General features: G+C 38.6%; 1 protein-coding gene across 2 annotated transcripts in view; it reads right to left on the bottom strand.

Annotated features, from left to right (window-relative positions):
- Positions 1–410: 410 nt before the first annotated feature.
- Positions 411–14,687, bottom strand: part of LOC132818965 (interleukin-6 receptor subunit beta-like) — a 33,021-nt gene continuing 18,744 nt past the window's right edge. The window contains exons 9-14 of one of the 2 annotated variants that reach the window (XM_060830148.1): positions 11,402–11,503; positions 9,841–9,984; positions 8,594–8,734; positions 6,965–7,058; positions 5,336–5,417; positions 411–1,288 (exon numbers count right to left, since the gene is read on the bottom strand). In XM_060830148.1, coding sequence (XP_060686131.1) covers positions 620–1,288; positions 5,336–5,417; positions 6,965–7,058; positions 8,594–8,734; positions 9,841–9,984; positions 11,402–11,503 — 1,232 coding nt within the window. In that variant the 3' untranslated portion in view covers positions 411–619. The remainder of the gene's footprint in view (positions 1,289–5,335; positions 5,418–6,964; positions 7,059–8,593; positions 8,735–9,840; positions 9,985–11,401; positions 11,504–14,687) is intronic. The other variant, XM_060830157.1, reaches the window with a different exon arrangement.

Genomic DNA, 14,687 nt, shown 5'->3' with positions numbered 1-14,687 from the left:
GCTCCAGTTAACTTTCATATCAATATATTCAATGTATTACATGACTCCAACACATAGTGACACTGTTAGACCTGTGTAACACTGGTGTAGTTTCACCAATAGATGAGGGAATATGATTTCAAACACAATGTTTTCTAACACATGATTTAGACTTTGACTTTTTGCTTACATTGTTCCTGCATCCCTGGCACAATTTTGAAATTATCTGTTGGGGACAGAGATCATAATGTGACACAGATTTTGTTATTGTGATGGTGCTTTCAGTAGTAATGTGAGCCTTTTACATGAATTATTTTCTTATAAAGCCTGTAATGGTTCTGACAATCATGACATAAAAGTTCAATTCCTTGAGGACAGTTGTGGCTCAAATATAAAAACAAGCTTAACATTAAAAAATACTGTTAATGCCGATATAAAATTATAAAAATATTGGACATGAAACCAAAAGAAACAAAATAAGTTAATGTTCGCTCATAATTGCAGAAACATTAACTTATTTTCCTCTATTCATATCCCAACAGGCCAGCTGTGTATTAAATTTTCAGTTTTAATGCTGATAACTAAAGAGATAACTGAGCTGATAACTGAGATTTCTAAATGGGCGCAGCACAGTAGTCAATTACATTTCATTGTTTAACATTAATCCAAGTAACTGCACTGTAATGTAAGTTTGCACTGGGTTATTCGGCTGGTTATCTTGAGGAGAACTCTGTGGATTCACATTGACAGTTCCAGCATCTCCTTGCACTTTCGTGCCCTCTTTACAGGAGCTATCAATTGAAGAATTGCTTGAGCTATCTGAATCCAATGCAATTTTTGACTCAGTCATCTGTAAGGAGTTATTCAAGTATGAGTTGATTTTAGTTATTTGTTGAAATACATCATTTTCATCAGTATTTTGTGGACACCAATTTTCTTCAACTCCATCAAGTGCACTTATTTCAGTTCCATGATCACTTGTACTCTTTTCTGAAGTATTTGAAAGTAGTGGCTGCTTTGACAATGACCGGCTGAAGTCAGGGATTTGACTCTTGTAGCCTTCTTCTAAGACTGTGTACACAACTGTATCTGTTTGCTGTAACAACTTGGTCTCTTCACCATTTGATGCGGTCTCATGATGGGGAGGCACAGTAGGGGGACATTCCACTTCCACTGTGTGTAGATGTGAAGTCAGGTCTTTCTTTATGGACTGTAGCTGGCTTTCCTCAGGCAGATATAAGACTTCAACTGTGCTGATGTCGGTGTAGTGGTCTTTTCCTGGATTCAGTATTTTTGGGGTTTGATCATTCTTGAAAAAGAAAGGAAAAGTTATTCCATCTGGTAGCATAACATTCTTATTATTTCAGTACTGCCACCATTCAGATACTTTGTATAACTGCCGAAATTCCCATTGCCACTACCTACCCAGACATCACCATTGATCATCGCCCAGAGTTTGTGGCTAAACCAGCTGTCATTTTATTTCAAATTCATGCCACTACCTTTACCATGCTCAGCAAAGTCAGCACAATCCAAAATTAATTTTGGTAGAAATCAGTTGCTTCTTTGTTTTAGCGCTAACTGGCAAATGCTAATCTCAAGAGGCAAAATACACCTAAGATCATAGGATATAGGAGCAGAAGTGGGTCCTTCCATCCATAGAGTCTACTCTGCCATTCAAGGAGATCATGACTGATCTGATAAACTTCAATCCAACTTTTCTGCCTCTTTCCCCATATTGCTGGATTCCCTTACTGATTAAAAATCAGTTCATCTCATCCTTGGATGTACTAATGACTCAGCCTCTACAACCTTTTGTCGCATAGAATTTCACAGAATGACTACCTCCTGAGAGAACAATATCCTCCTTAAATGAGTGACCAAACTACTCTGAGATGATGCCCTCTGGTCCTCAACTCTCCTACAATAGAAAAACCATCTCTCCACATCTATCCTGTCAATCTCCCCAAGAATCTTATATGTTTTAATAAGGTCTCTGCTCATACTTCTAAACCTCAAATGAGTACAAGCCCAACCTACTCAACCTCTCCTGATAAGAAAATCCCTCCATACCAGGATCAACCAAGTTAACCTTCTTTGGACTGCATCCAATGCTAACATGCCTTTCCTTAGATAAGGGATCAAAACTGTTCACAGTTTCAGCAAGACCTCCCTATTTTTATACTCCATTCCTTACTAAATAAAGGCCAACAGATCATTTGCCTTTCCTGTTCCCCACTAAATTTGGATGCTAGCTTTTTGAGATTCATGCAGTAGGATCCCCAAATCCCTCGGTGCTGCAGCATTCTGCAATCTTTCCCCACTTAAATATATATTCAACTCATTCCACATTCTAAATGCCATTTATTCTTCAAGAAATAATGATTGGAGTGATCCTTGTTGTCATTCTATTGCTAATAAGTATCAATTTGAAACAGTGATAGCATTCACATCAAAGTCAAAAGCTTGATGATTTAATCCCTCTCCAGGGCTGTCCCATTACTTGAAGAAAGATGTAATGTGGAGGTGCCTGTGTTGGACGAGGGGTGGAGAAAGTTAAAAATCACACAAAACCAGGTTACAGTCCAACAGGTTTATTTGGAAGTACAAGTTTTCAGAGCGCTGCTCCTTCGCCAGGTAACTAGTGGGGCAAGATTATAGGACACAGAATTTATAGTAAAAGATCAAAGTGTCAAACAACTGGTGTATTGAACAAACCAAGACTGCTGTTAAGTCTTCAATCACTTAGCATGGGTTGCAGGTTTTGATTCATTAATATCTAGATCACAGAACTTATTTCCAGTCACATTCCTGAGATAACTAAAGGCTTTATAAAAAGGTGACATCTCAGCTCAGACAACATACTAAAGGTGTGAGGTTAGAGTCTGTCCGCACTCCAATCTTGAGTCAAACTGGATCTATTTCCAAAATAGGAATTTATAAAATCTCACATGGACTGACTGCCTTTAGATTGTGTGCTTTCAGTGTGTGTACACATCAACCTATGGGATGAATTTGCATTTGCAGATACATTCTATTTTGTTCAAAAAGAACACAATCTCTCAGCATTCCGAAAGCTTGTACTTCCAAATAAACCTGTTGGACTATAACCTGATGTGGCATGATTTTAAAATTTAAGGAACCATGTAATTGTATTGGAGGCAGTTCAGACAAGATCCTTGGATAGTATTTATCCTTCAAGTCAAACCACCAAAACAGATTAACTGGTTATTTACTCGATATATTAGAGAGTCATAGAGTCATAGAGATATACAGCATGGAAACAGACGCTTCAGTCTAATTCGTCCATGCCGACCAGATATCCGAACCTAAACTAGTCCTATTTGCCAGCACTTGGCCTATATCACTCTAAACCATTCCTGTTCATATACCCATCCTGATACCATTTAAATGCTGCAATTGTACCAGCCTCCACCAGTTCCTCTGGCAGCTCATTCCATGCACACATTACCCTCTGTGTAAAAAATTTGCCCCTCAGGTCCCTTTTAAATTTTTCCCCTCTCATCTGAAACGTGTGCCCTCTAGTTCTGGACTCCCCCATCACAGGGAAAAGACCTTGTCTAGTTACCCTATCCATTCCTCTCATGTTTTTATAAACATCTATAAAGTCACCCCTCAGCCTCTCCAGGGAAAAATGCCTATTCAGACTCTCCCAATAGGTCATATCTTCCAACCCTGGCAACATTCAGTATTGAATTGAATTGATTTGATTTGATTTATTATTGTCTCATGTACCAAGATACAGTGAAAATTATTGCTTTGCACTCTATCCAGGCAAATTAATCCTTACACCAATATATTAGAACAAAATGCAGAATATAGTGTTATGGCTATAGAGAAGGTGCAGAGGTATTGTTTCATGAACCTAGATGTATGCCAACTGACTCGCACAAAACAACAGATTACATTCTAATAAAAAACTGATTAAATCTGAAGCATCATGGTTATCTGACAGCAGATTAGCACTGTTTTCCTTCTGTTTAACTGCCTGCACTTCCCCTGTATGTGCATAATCAATACCAAGTAATTCGCTCCACAAGTTTGTACAACTAAGTTTATTTAATGATGATTATCCTGCGGGATATCTTTTAAATTAAAGGGATTGGTAATACAATGGCAATTGCCAATGAACTGAAATACATTGTGGGGAATGAGCTACCCAAAAGCAGGAGGTATAGAAAGAATTCAGCATGTCCCAGAAATTCAGCAACAGGAGCAAAGGGTGCTAGAATTCAATAAGTTTGTATTGTGTGGGAGGCTCATTACAATTAGATGATGTAACCTGTCATAATAGCTGGAGAACCTGAGCAGCACACGTTTGGAAGAAAAGTGTTAAAGAAAGGGCAGTGCTTTCATTATAAATGGAAATGCCCACCTTCACCATGTACTTTCCTTGCCAGGTGAAAGTGGCAGCCAACAGCTTTTTGCTGTCTGCTCTCATCTGAATAGGGTTTTCATTTGTAAAGGTCCAAACAAGATAAATGCAGAAAGGATGTTTTCCCTGGCTGGGATGGAGGGATGAGTGAATGCAGACACTATAGTTTCCTAAAAAGAGGCAAGGCATTATGACTGAGATGAAGAGGAATTTTTCACTCAGTGTGTAGTAAGTCTTTCTCTATTCTCTATTCCAGAAGGTTCTCGTGGGCACTTCATTATGCACGTTTAAGCCACATCGATAGATTTCTATTAAGGAATGACATCAAGAGTTGGTGCAGAAAAAAGCAGCGCTGAGGCAGATGATCAGCAATTATCTCAACTCAACAGACTGAATGGCCTATTCCTAATCCTACACTCCTTTGTTCCTATAGCATTCCAGCACGTGGTGATGCAAGCACAAACAGTAAATTAAAGAGATGCTCACATTAAACAGTAAAGTGAAGTCAAGACAATGAAAGATGTGTTGCTTAGGAAAAATATAAAAGTAATTGAAGTGTGACTAATAGTTCAATCACTGCTTTTATTTTAGTGACAGATCGCAAGATGACACCAAGTATTAGTGCAATTAAAGAAGATCAGAAGCTAAGCTGCCATAAGGATTATGATGACTTTTTAAATTAAAATCATTTCAAAGTAGGAATTTAAAATTTGTAGAAACATGGAGCAAGCAGAGAATTTTGCTACTGATTGAATTCCTTTCCAAAATGTAACAAAGATAAACATCAACTTAAAATAAAAGCAAAACACTGGGTTAAGTGAAAAAAAAAACAAGACTATTGATTTTAAATGCTAACCCTCTTACAAACGGTGTCTCGCCTACAGAGAATTTCCAATATTTTTTACTTCTGTACCAAATTAAACCTCTACAAGTCAAAGACATAAAAGGAGAAAGGTATACCTTGTATTGATGTTCATGAAACCAATCAGCTAAACTGCTACCTGCAGGATCTGCCACGTCAGGCCAAATGTGTTTTGCAATCCTAAGAGTCAGAGGTAACAATTACAGCTGTACATCCTTCAAATGACAAAACAAACCATGGCTGCAGTGTATTTCAAATGCCATTTCTATACTTGATTGTCATTCAAAATGAGTGGAGACATACTCTATAATATTGATGGCAGATACAAAATACTAACTTTAGCTTTTTTTTGACATTTAACATCACCCTGTTAGTGAGGGTGTTCCAGATTTTGGCTCAGTGACACTGAAGGAGGAGGAATGTAATTCCAATACAAGATGGAATGCAGCTTGAGGGAGGGAGCATGATGGTGGTGGGGGTCCCATGCCTCTTTTACCTTTATCATTCCAGGTACAAGAGGTCACATGCTTATAACGTGCTGTTAAAGATACATCTTGTCGATGGTAAACATTACTGCCACTGCACGTTGATGGCAAAGGGACGAATGTGGACAGTGTTGATAGGTCTGGAGTCACTTTCAGGCCAGAGCACATTAGAATGCCAAATCTCTTTCCCTAAATGGTATTAGTGGCGCACATGGTCTTTTTTTTTTAAATGACAATCAACAACAGTTTTATGATTGTTATTAAAATTTTTAATTCCAGATTTTATTGAAATCAAATTTCACAATCTGCCATGTTGCACTTCAAACACACATCCTTTGAGCATTAGCCTATTTCTAGATTACTAGTCACATAATCTTACCATGATATCACTGTCTCCTCCAACATAAGTATACACTTACATTAAGTTTGATATTTTAAGATATTCAGTGTGGTATGGACGCTATTGGGAGACCAAGTCAAAGAAAAACAAACCGCTCCAGAGTATCCCCCTCCTTAAAGTACGACCACCTTCCACCCTACACTTGTTTCTTTTTGGTTCCTAGCACCCATATAGAGTCATATAGTCATAGAACCATAGAGGTTAACAGCACCAAAAAAGGCCCTTCATCCCTTCGAGTCTACACTGGTCAAAAATGACCAATTATTCTAATCCCAATTTCCAGCACTTGGTCCATAGCATCCCTTCACATTCCTCTGAACGTCCTGCCCCCTAACCTTAAAGGTATGCCCCTGGTCATTTATCCCTTACCATCTACCCTGTCTATACACAATTTTATGCATCCTCATTATGTCTGCCCTCAGGGTGGCCCTGGACAAAATCCTACAAGAGAATGAGGTTCCAATGTTGGAAGCACAGTCAGCAGTTCCTGCACTGATTGCCGAGATCAAGATACTCCAGATCACAACCCACAGCCTAATCCTCATGCTTCATGTGATACATGTTGCAATGCCACAAAATATTGTAATATGTCAACCTTTAAATTATATACACGTTCATATTCAATGTTGCCAGTACAGAGCTCCACATGCAGGGAATATGCAATGGAAATTTGGGCAGGTACTATTCAGTGTTCACACCTACAGAATTGAGTTGATGGAAAATCAAACCCATTTTTGATTTGTCCATATGTACTGTGTGTGAATTTTTCTGCCTTGAATGCTGATGGCCGGAACTTACCTCTGGTACTTGGAACTCAAAACATTAAGAGTTAACATACTAACCTATGCTTGTTGTTGAAACAGATTATCAACATATTTACTAGCAGTAGGAAGATGACGAGAACAGGCACCAGAATCACCACAATATCTTTTTGCCCTGTAATAAAATTATAAACTAGATATTACTTTGAAGCAATACCAGTCACAACTCTGATCAGCAACATATAATGCTTGTATTTCTATTTAGATTCAGCAAAACTTCCCACAGCATTTTGTTTTCTGCCATTTTGTTCCATTTGCAGGCATTGAATGTCTTACCAGAAAATGCTGAAAATTCTGAACATTTAAACAAACTCTCTAAAGGTTTGCCATTGCCACACAAATAATAATACCTATTGTTTGAAACCTATTAATCAACTATTTTGAATGACTTAAATTTTTGGTTTATGATATCCAAAACATGAATTCCACAGATCAGAAATTTAACATTTATATTCACAGAACACAATTTTTCAGCCAATACCATACATGTAGATTTAAAAATAGTCTATAATTTGATATTAAGTGACTGTGTTGACCAACTTATATAAATGAAAATGAAAATAGCAATTCCTTAACGTCCGGCATCCAGCAAAACCAGGTTACACTGCTTCTTGTTTGAAGGGAAAATGGTTCAGACAAGGTTTACTGAACTAATAGCTGGAATGGACCATTTGCCCTATGAGGAGAGGTTTGGACAGGCTAAGGTTGTTCCCATTAAAATTTAGAAGAGTAGGAGGCAAATTATTTGAAGCATAAAAGATCCTGAGGATCAGATGATTATGGAAATGATTTTTCCACTTGTGGTCATTGTTTAAAAATAGAGATTAGCAGAAACCTTCGTCTCACAAAGGGACATGAATGCTTAGAACTCTTTTCCTCGATAAATAAGGTGAAATTAGAGTCTTTGAGTCTTTATAAAGTACAGGTAGATAGATTCTTAACAAGCAAGGGGATGAAAGGTTCTTATGGTAAAGCAGGAATGTGGATCTGGAATCAGATCGGCTATGATCCTGTTGAATGGTGGAGATGGCTCAAGAGGCCAAGTGGCCTACTCTTGCTCCTAATTTGTGTGTTTGTATGTTCATTTGCTAAACTCATAAAATACTTGATCTCATGGGAATGTCAATTATTTTGAAATAGTGTTTGAATCTTGCAACATCTGCAGAACACTGCCATAACTGAATATGCATAAATTCTCAGTCAAATGACTACAAATATAATGAAATGTAATATTTTTAAAGAAGTTAGAATGCATTAATCTGCTTTGTGGATTGTAATTAGAAATAGGTCCACAATTTAAGGTGGTGTGCGGAAACAGGGACTGGTACCTTTTTTATGCAAATAGGCTCTATTCAGTTCCATTTCCTGATGGCAATTTGACACTGATAAAATCTGAAATTCACCTCTTCTGTCACAAACATGCACCATTCCCTTCAGTAAAGGGAATGAGACCCAAGAAATCACAGGGAACACAAGGTCTATCACTTTAAAGTCAGCCCTGGCACACAGGCCTATTAGGGATGCGTGTTAGCTTTATAGGTCAGGAAAGTTGGCTTGGCAGGGGAACACCATAGCTGGTTTCAGTCCTTGACACAAACACAACTCAGGAATAAAGTAACATTGAACTTTTTCGAAGTTTTTTTCACTGACCAAGAGCATTTGTTGTGAAGGAATTCAACGTGCTGTTCATGCTTCCCTTCACAGTGGATGCCATAACATAAAATGTGTAATCAGTATTCTTTTGCAGAGATTTCAGTGTATATTCATGGACTGTTGAATTCACTGTTACACCTGCGAAATAATGGAAAACATTATTAGAAGGCAGTAAACCTTTGTCCAAGAGAGTTTTGTGAAGACGTCTCTGTGTGCAACAATAATGTTTAATATAGTGTTCATTTTACGAATTTGTAGGATCATTTATTCAAAAAAATCACCACACAGGAGGCCATTAGCACTTATAGTTCCTTGTGCTATAGTGCAGAGCACTTCAAGAGTATTGCCATGTACTGTTAAATGTTTCTGTCTCGGCAGCCCTTCAGTCAGTGAGTTATAGGCCCTCCAGATTCTGAGTGACAAAATGTTCACCTTGTTTCCGTCTTATTCCTTCTGTGTTAATCCTTAATCCTTTAAATTCCACTCTTGGTTAATGACCTCTCTACTAAGGGAAATAGGTCATTTCCATCCACACCGTCTCAGGTCCTCATAGTTTATTTATATATCAATAAGTTCCAAAACAAACAACATCAGCCTCTTCATTCTTTCTTCAATTAAAATTCTTCAATCCTTGGTAAAACTCTATGTTTTTCCAGTGTCATCATATCCTTCGTGGTGATGATTACCATAACTGGGCTGGTTTAGCATCATATAGAGTTCCAGCGTAAAGTCCTTGCTACTGCATTCTATGCCTCCTCTAAGCAGTGTACCTGAAATGCCTTTTAACCACCTTATGTACGTGTCTCATTAGATCTGTGAACACCAGCAGTCAAAACATGTGGGAGCAGAGGACAGACTCACTGCAAAAACCTCACAAAGAGACTACAGGTTTAGTTGAGGTAAATGGACCATAAACATTTCTCTCTGTTACAGACAAATGGCTGTATAGCTTGAGAGGTATCACACTGCATCAAACATGGGGCATGACAAGGAACTACCACAGCTGATACAGGGATTGAGATCCATGCTGTTGACATCATCTGTACCATGGTCCGGCCAATTAGCCAACAAGTTAACCAGTACGAAGAGAGTTTCAGAAGGGTAGAATAGTTCATACGCAGGAAACATATAAATGATAGTGAATGTACACGCCAATACTGGAGCAATTGCTGCAGCAATGATATGGATATGACTGTGCCCTCATATTTATTTGTTTACAAGACTCCTTGAAAAAGCACACTTACCTGCCTCGCCTTTTGCAGATTTGTAAAAAATGGTGTAATTGGTGATGAATCCACGCCTCTTTTCCACTGGGATTTCATGCCATTTAATTGTGCATTCTGTTTCTCTCGCAAGTGGAGCATCAATAATTGGGCCTACTTCTGGAACTGATAAAGAAAATCTTCATTGAACAAGCAGCGAACACTAACAATCCTTAACATTTATTCATTTAGAATCAGAGATGTTTTTACCCTTCTCACTTTCACTAGTATTCAGCACAGAGAGTGTGTAGTCTTACATGACATTGCCATGGGATTTTCCAGGTAACAGCATTCAACAGCCTCGTAACACCATATCAGCTCAACTTACGTTTATCCCACTCATTTGCCAGGAACATATTAAACGAATATAGCAATCACCTCCACTATTACAGAACAAGATGGGCCCAATTTTAACCTGGTTAATGTGGATCGGTTTTAATAATTAAAATCAGATCTAATAAGTCAGTCATGTTATTTTTCAAAGTGAATTTTATTTCTTTGCCCATTAAAAGGAATGCATTCTTTGTGTTAGGATCTGATCAAAATATGATTAACAATTTTTAAAATAATCCTTTCATAGGATGCCATCACTGTTGGCAAATAAAATTTGTTCATTAGACTACTTGCCCTGCAGAAGGTGGTGGTGAGCTGCCCTCTTGAACAGTCCTTTTAATGTAGGTCCAACAAGAATGCTATTGGTGGAGGAGTTCCAGGATTTTGATCCAGTGGCAGTGAAGGAACAGTGATATATTTCCAAGTCAAGATTTGTGATTTGAAGGGGAGCTTGTAATTACTGGTGTTCCCAAGTAGCTGCTGTCCTGTCCTTCCAGTTGGTACAAGTCACAGGTTTGGAAGGTGTCGTTGAAGGAGCCTTGATGAATTACAGCAATGCATCTTGTAGATGGCACACATTGTAGCTACTGTGTAGCAGTGGTGCACGGAGTTAATGTTTGGGTACGTGGTGCCAATTAGTGGGCTGTTATGACTTGGTTGGTGTCAAACATGTTGTAGGAGCTGCATTCAACCAGACATCTGGGGAGTATTCCAACATACTCCTGACTTGTGTCTTTTAGATGATGGACAAAGTCTGGGGAGTCAGGAGGAGGTGAGTTACTCTCCACAAGATCCCAAGCCTCTGATCTGTTCTTATAGCTACAGTATTTACATAGCTACTCCAGGTAAAGTAACAAATCAATGAGAAAAATCATATTTCCACATAAGAAATACAATGTTGTATTTGTAATTTAATCAAGGACTCATTATTATTGTGTATAATAATACTAGGAGACAGGATTACAAATAAATAATTTTAACTATTCAGAAATAAAAAAGGTTTTAAACTTTCTAGAGTATATCCAGTTTTTAAGGTCAGGAAATAGAAAATTTGAACAAGGCCAATTTTACAAGCTGCATTTGTAAATTGGCAATACAATAGAGGATATAGCCTCCTCTCTGCTGTTTAATCAAATTTATATAAACTATCTGAAATCAAGGCCTTTGGAAAGTCTCTTATTAGCTGTTAAATCCTTGAATATTTACTTACTATCTTGCTGTAGGTATGCCGGTATTGAGAATGGATTTCCAGCGCCATCAGTGTACACAGCATAAACAGAGATGTTATAGCGCTTAAACTTTTCTAAATCTCCTGTGAAAAAAAATCAACAAAGGGGAAATGTGCAGCTCATGAAGATTCTTATGCACTTTACTTTCAGCATTAAAAAACAAAATGTAGATGTCATGCTCAAACTTTAACTCGTCACATTCTTTACAATAGTGTATGCAATGCATTGCTTGATCCTTCTCACTAATCTAGAACCACACATTTGTGATAGTCGCTGTTCCAAACAAAAGGACATTAATCAGCAGACTCATTATGAGTCTTCACAGACATCTCAACCCTGCTGAATTGTTTATATCATTATACTCCGAACAACTGAGGAGAAGTTAATTCGAGCTGTAGCTGCCTGTTTTACAACAAACTGATGTAGATGAGAAGATACATTGGGTAGACTCTCATCTTTGTTTTATATTAATCAATTAAAAATATTGTAGCATGTTCATTAAAGTATATAAGTGGGAATACTATGGTCTCAGATTTGATAATAAACAAACTGCTATAAAAAGTAATCTGTAATTTCTACTCTCTTAAAGTCCACAAGTTTGGAAGACGATTGCAAATAGACTAACATTTCTTAAGCACTTTTATTATTTTACATTCACATTTTATTTAAATGTGCATTAAGAATGGGTGTAGTTGTTCAAGCTCATAAAAATGCGCTTCGAGTATGTCCGCTAAATTAGACATAAGTACAGATTTTCCAATCAAGCATCAGTTAGCAGCAACAAAAACTGAAATTGTTGGAAAAACCTAACTGGTCTGGCAGCACAGTTAATGTTTCGGAACGAATAACCCTTCTTCAGAACTGATAGTAGCTCGGAGGGAGAGGCAAGGAAAAAACAATAGGTGGAGATAGAGCCCAGAGAAAGGAAAAAGGAACAGGTACAGATCAGCCTGGGAGAATGAATAACTATTAATGGAGACCATAAGAGGGAGAGAGAGAGAGAGAGAGAAAAAAAAACCTGAAATGTTAACTCTGTGTTTCTTCACAAATGCTGCCAAACCTGCTGAGTTTTTCAGCAATTTCTGTTTGCCTTTCTGATTTTCAGCATTCACAGTTCTTTGCTTTTTCTGATCAGTTAGCAGTAAGTTATTAGTACCAACTCAGCCAGCAGGCTGCACATAGCTGATTCTGCAGGGTTAGCTTTATTCATACTTAGTGGGTGCGCTCAGGCACATATTTAATTCAATGCTGGGAACTCTCTCTTGAGAGAAAAAATGCGTAAACAGCTCCTTAAGGTGATTATGAAAATAATAATTAAAATCAAAAGGAGACTTTTTTTATTTCATTCGTGGGATGTGGGCGTCACTGGTATTTATTGCCCGTTCCTCGTTGCCCTTGAGAAAGTGGGGGTGAGCTGCCTTCTTGAACTATTGCTGTCCCTTTGCTGCAGTTATACACACAATGTCCTTAGGGAACGAATTCCAGGATTTTGACCCAGCGACAATGAAGAAGTGGTGATATATTTTCAAGTCAGGGTGGTGAGTGGCTTGGATGGAAACTTTCAGGTGGTGGTGTATCTGCTGTCCTTTTCATTTTAGAAAGAAATGGTCATGGGTTTGAAAGGTGAACTTAGTGAATTTCTGCAGTGAATCTTGTAGGTAGTATACATGGTTGCTATTGAGTGGGTTATGAACTCGGCCAGACTACTCAAAATATTCTTAAGCAGGCAGCCCAGACCATAACTTTGCAATTTGTTTCGGTACGTGTACAGTGAACATTACCCAGAGTAAGTTAGCTAGGTTGACCACCAGGTTTTAAAACAGACAAACTTTATTCACAAAATTACACAATGAAACACAAAGAACAGAAGAAAGACCCCTACAGAACTCTGATTTAATTATGCTGTTCCAAATATACACCACAGTCTCAATAAGCAAACCCCCTTAAAAAAAACAGTAAAAATGAAACAAATGTCTACAGGTTTAAGTTAGAAGGGCAGAAGGAGAGAGAGTTTTTGTTGCCAGTTCACACACTCCAGTGCTGAACTTCCAACTAGTTCTGAACTGAACTGCTCAGCTAGAGAGCTGACCACTCCCCTTTCATTATACAGGTCACTTCTAAAACATGACCACTTTGGCCTGAGGTCTCATTGGTTTACATATAAACAAAAAGGCCTCTCAATATCTGTCAATCTCTGTATCAAACCAGTCTAATCAGAACTGGAAGCTGTTTATAATCCCTCTGAAAAAAAAAACCAAGGACACAGTATCCTTGAGAAAAGGAACAGCTTTGAGAAAAAAGGGACCAGGTTTGTGACAATGTCAGTGCTGGGGGGAGTGGATATTTGTGCATATTATGCCAATCAAGTGGGCCATTTTGTCTTGGATGGTGTCAAGCTTCCTGAGTGCTGTTGGAGCTGCATCCATCCAGGCAGTTGGGGAGCATGCTTCTGATGGTGAATAGGCTTTGGTGAGTCAGGAGTTGAGTTACTCACTGCAGTATGCCTTGCCTTTGACCTGCTCTTGTAGCCACTGTGTGCATGTGGGGAGTCCAGTTGAGTTTCTGCTCAATTGTGACCTCTAGATGTTGATAGGGGGTTTCAGTGATGGCAACACCATTGAATATCAAGGGGCACTGATTAAATTGTCTCTTATTGGTGATGGTCATTGCCTGGCACTTTTCAGTCCAAGCCTGGATATCATCCAGATCTTGTTGCATTTGAGCATGGACTACTTCAGTATCTAAGGAGTCACAAAAGGTCCTGAACACTGTGCAATTACTGGTGAACATCCCCACCTCTGACTTTATGATGGAGGGAAGGTCATTGATGGAGCAGATGAAGATGGTTGGGCCTAGGACCTTTTCCTGAGGAACTCCTTAAGCTGAGTTGACTGACCTCCAAAAACCACAACCATCTTCCTAAGTGTCAGGTATGATTCCAACCAGCAGAGAGTTTGCCCCGATTTTGCCAAGGCTTGTTGATGTCACACCCGGTCAAATCTGGCCTTGACGTCAAGAGCTGTCACTCTCAGCTCACCTCTGGAATTGAGCTCTTTTGTCCATGTTTGAACCAAGGCTGTAGTGAGATTGGGACCTGCAGAACCCAAACTGGGTGTCACTGAGAAGGTTATTGCTGAGTAGGTGCTGCTTGATAGTACTGTTGATGACACCTTCCATCACTCGACTGATAATTGAGAGTAGAATGATGGGGCGGTAATTGGCAGAGTTGGATTTGTCCTCCTGTTCTTGTACAGATCACATTTTCCA

Source organism: Hemiscyllium ocellatum, chromosome 1 (assembly GCF_020745735.1).
Source record: "Hemiscyllium ocellatum isolate sHemOce1 chromosome 1, sHemOce1.pat.X.cur, whole genome shotgun sequence".
Classification (NCBI taxonomy): Eukaryota; Metazoa; Chordata; class Chondrichthyes; order Orectolobiformes; family Hemiscylliidae; genus Hemiscyllium; species Hemiscyllium ocellatum.
The sequence above is the reverse complement of the archived record's forward strand: the minus strand, read 5'-3'. Positions and strand labels throughout refer to the sequence as shown.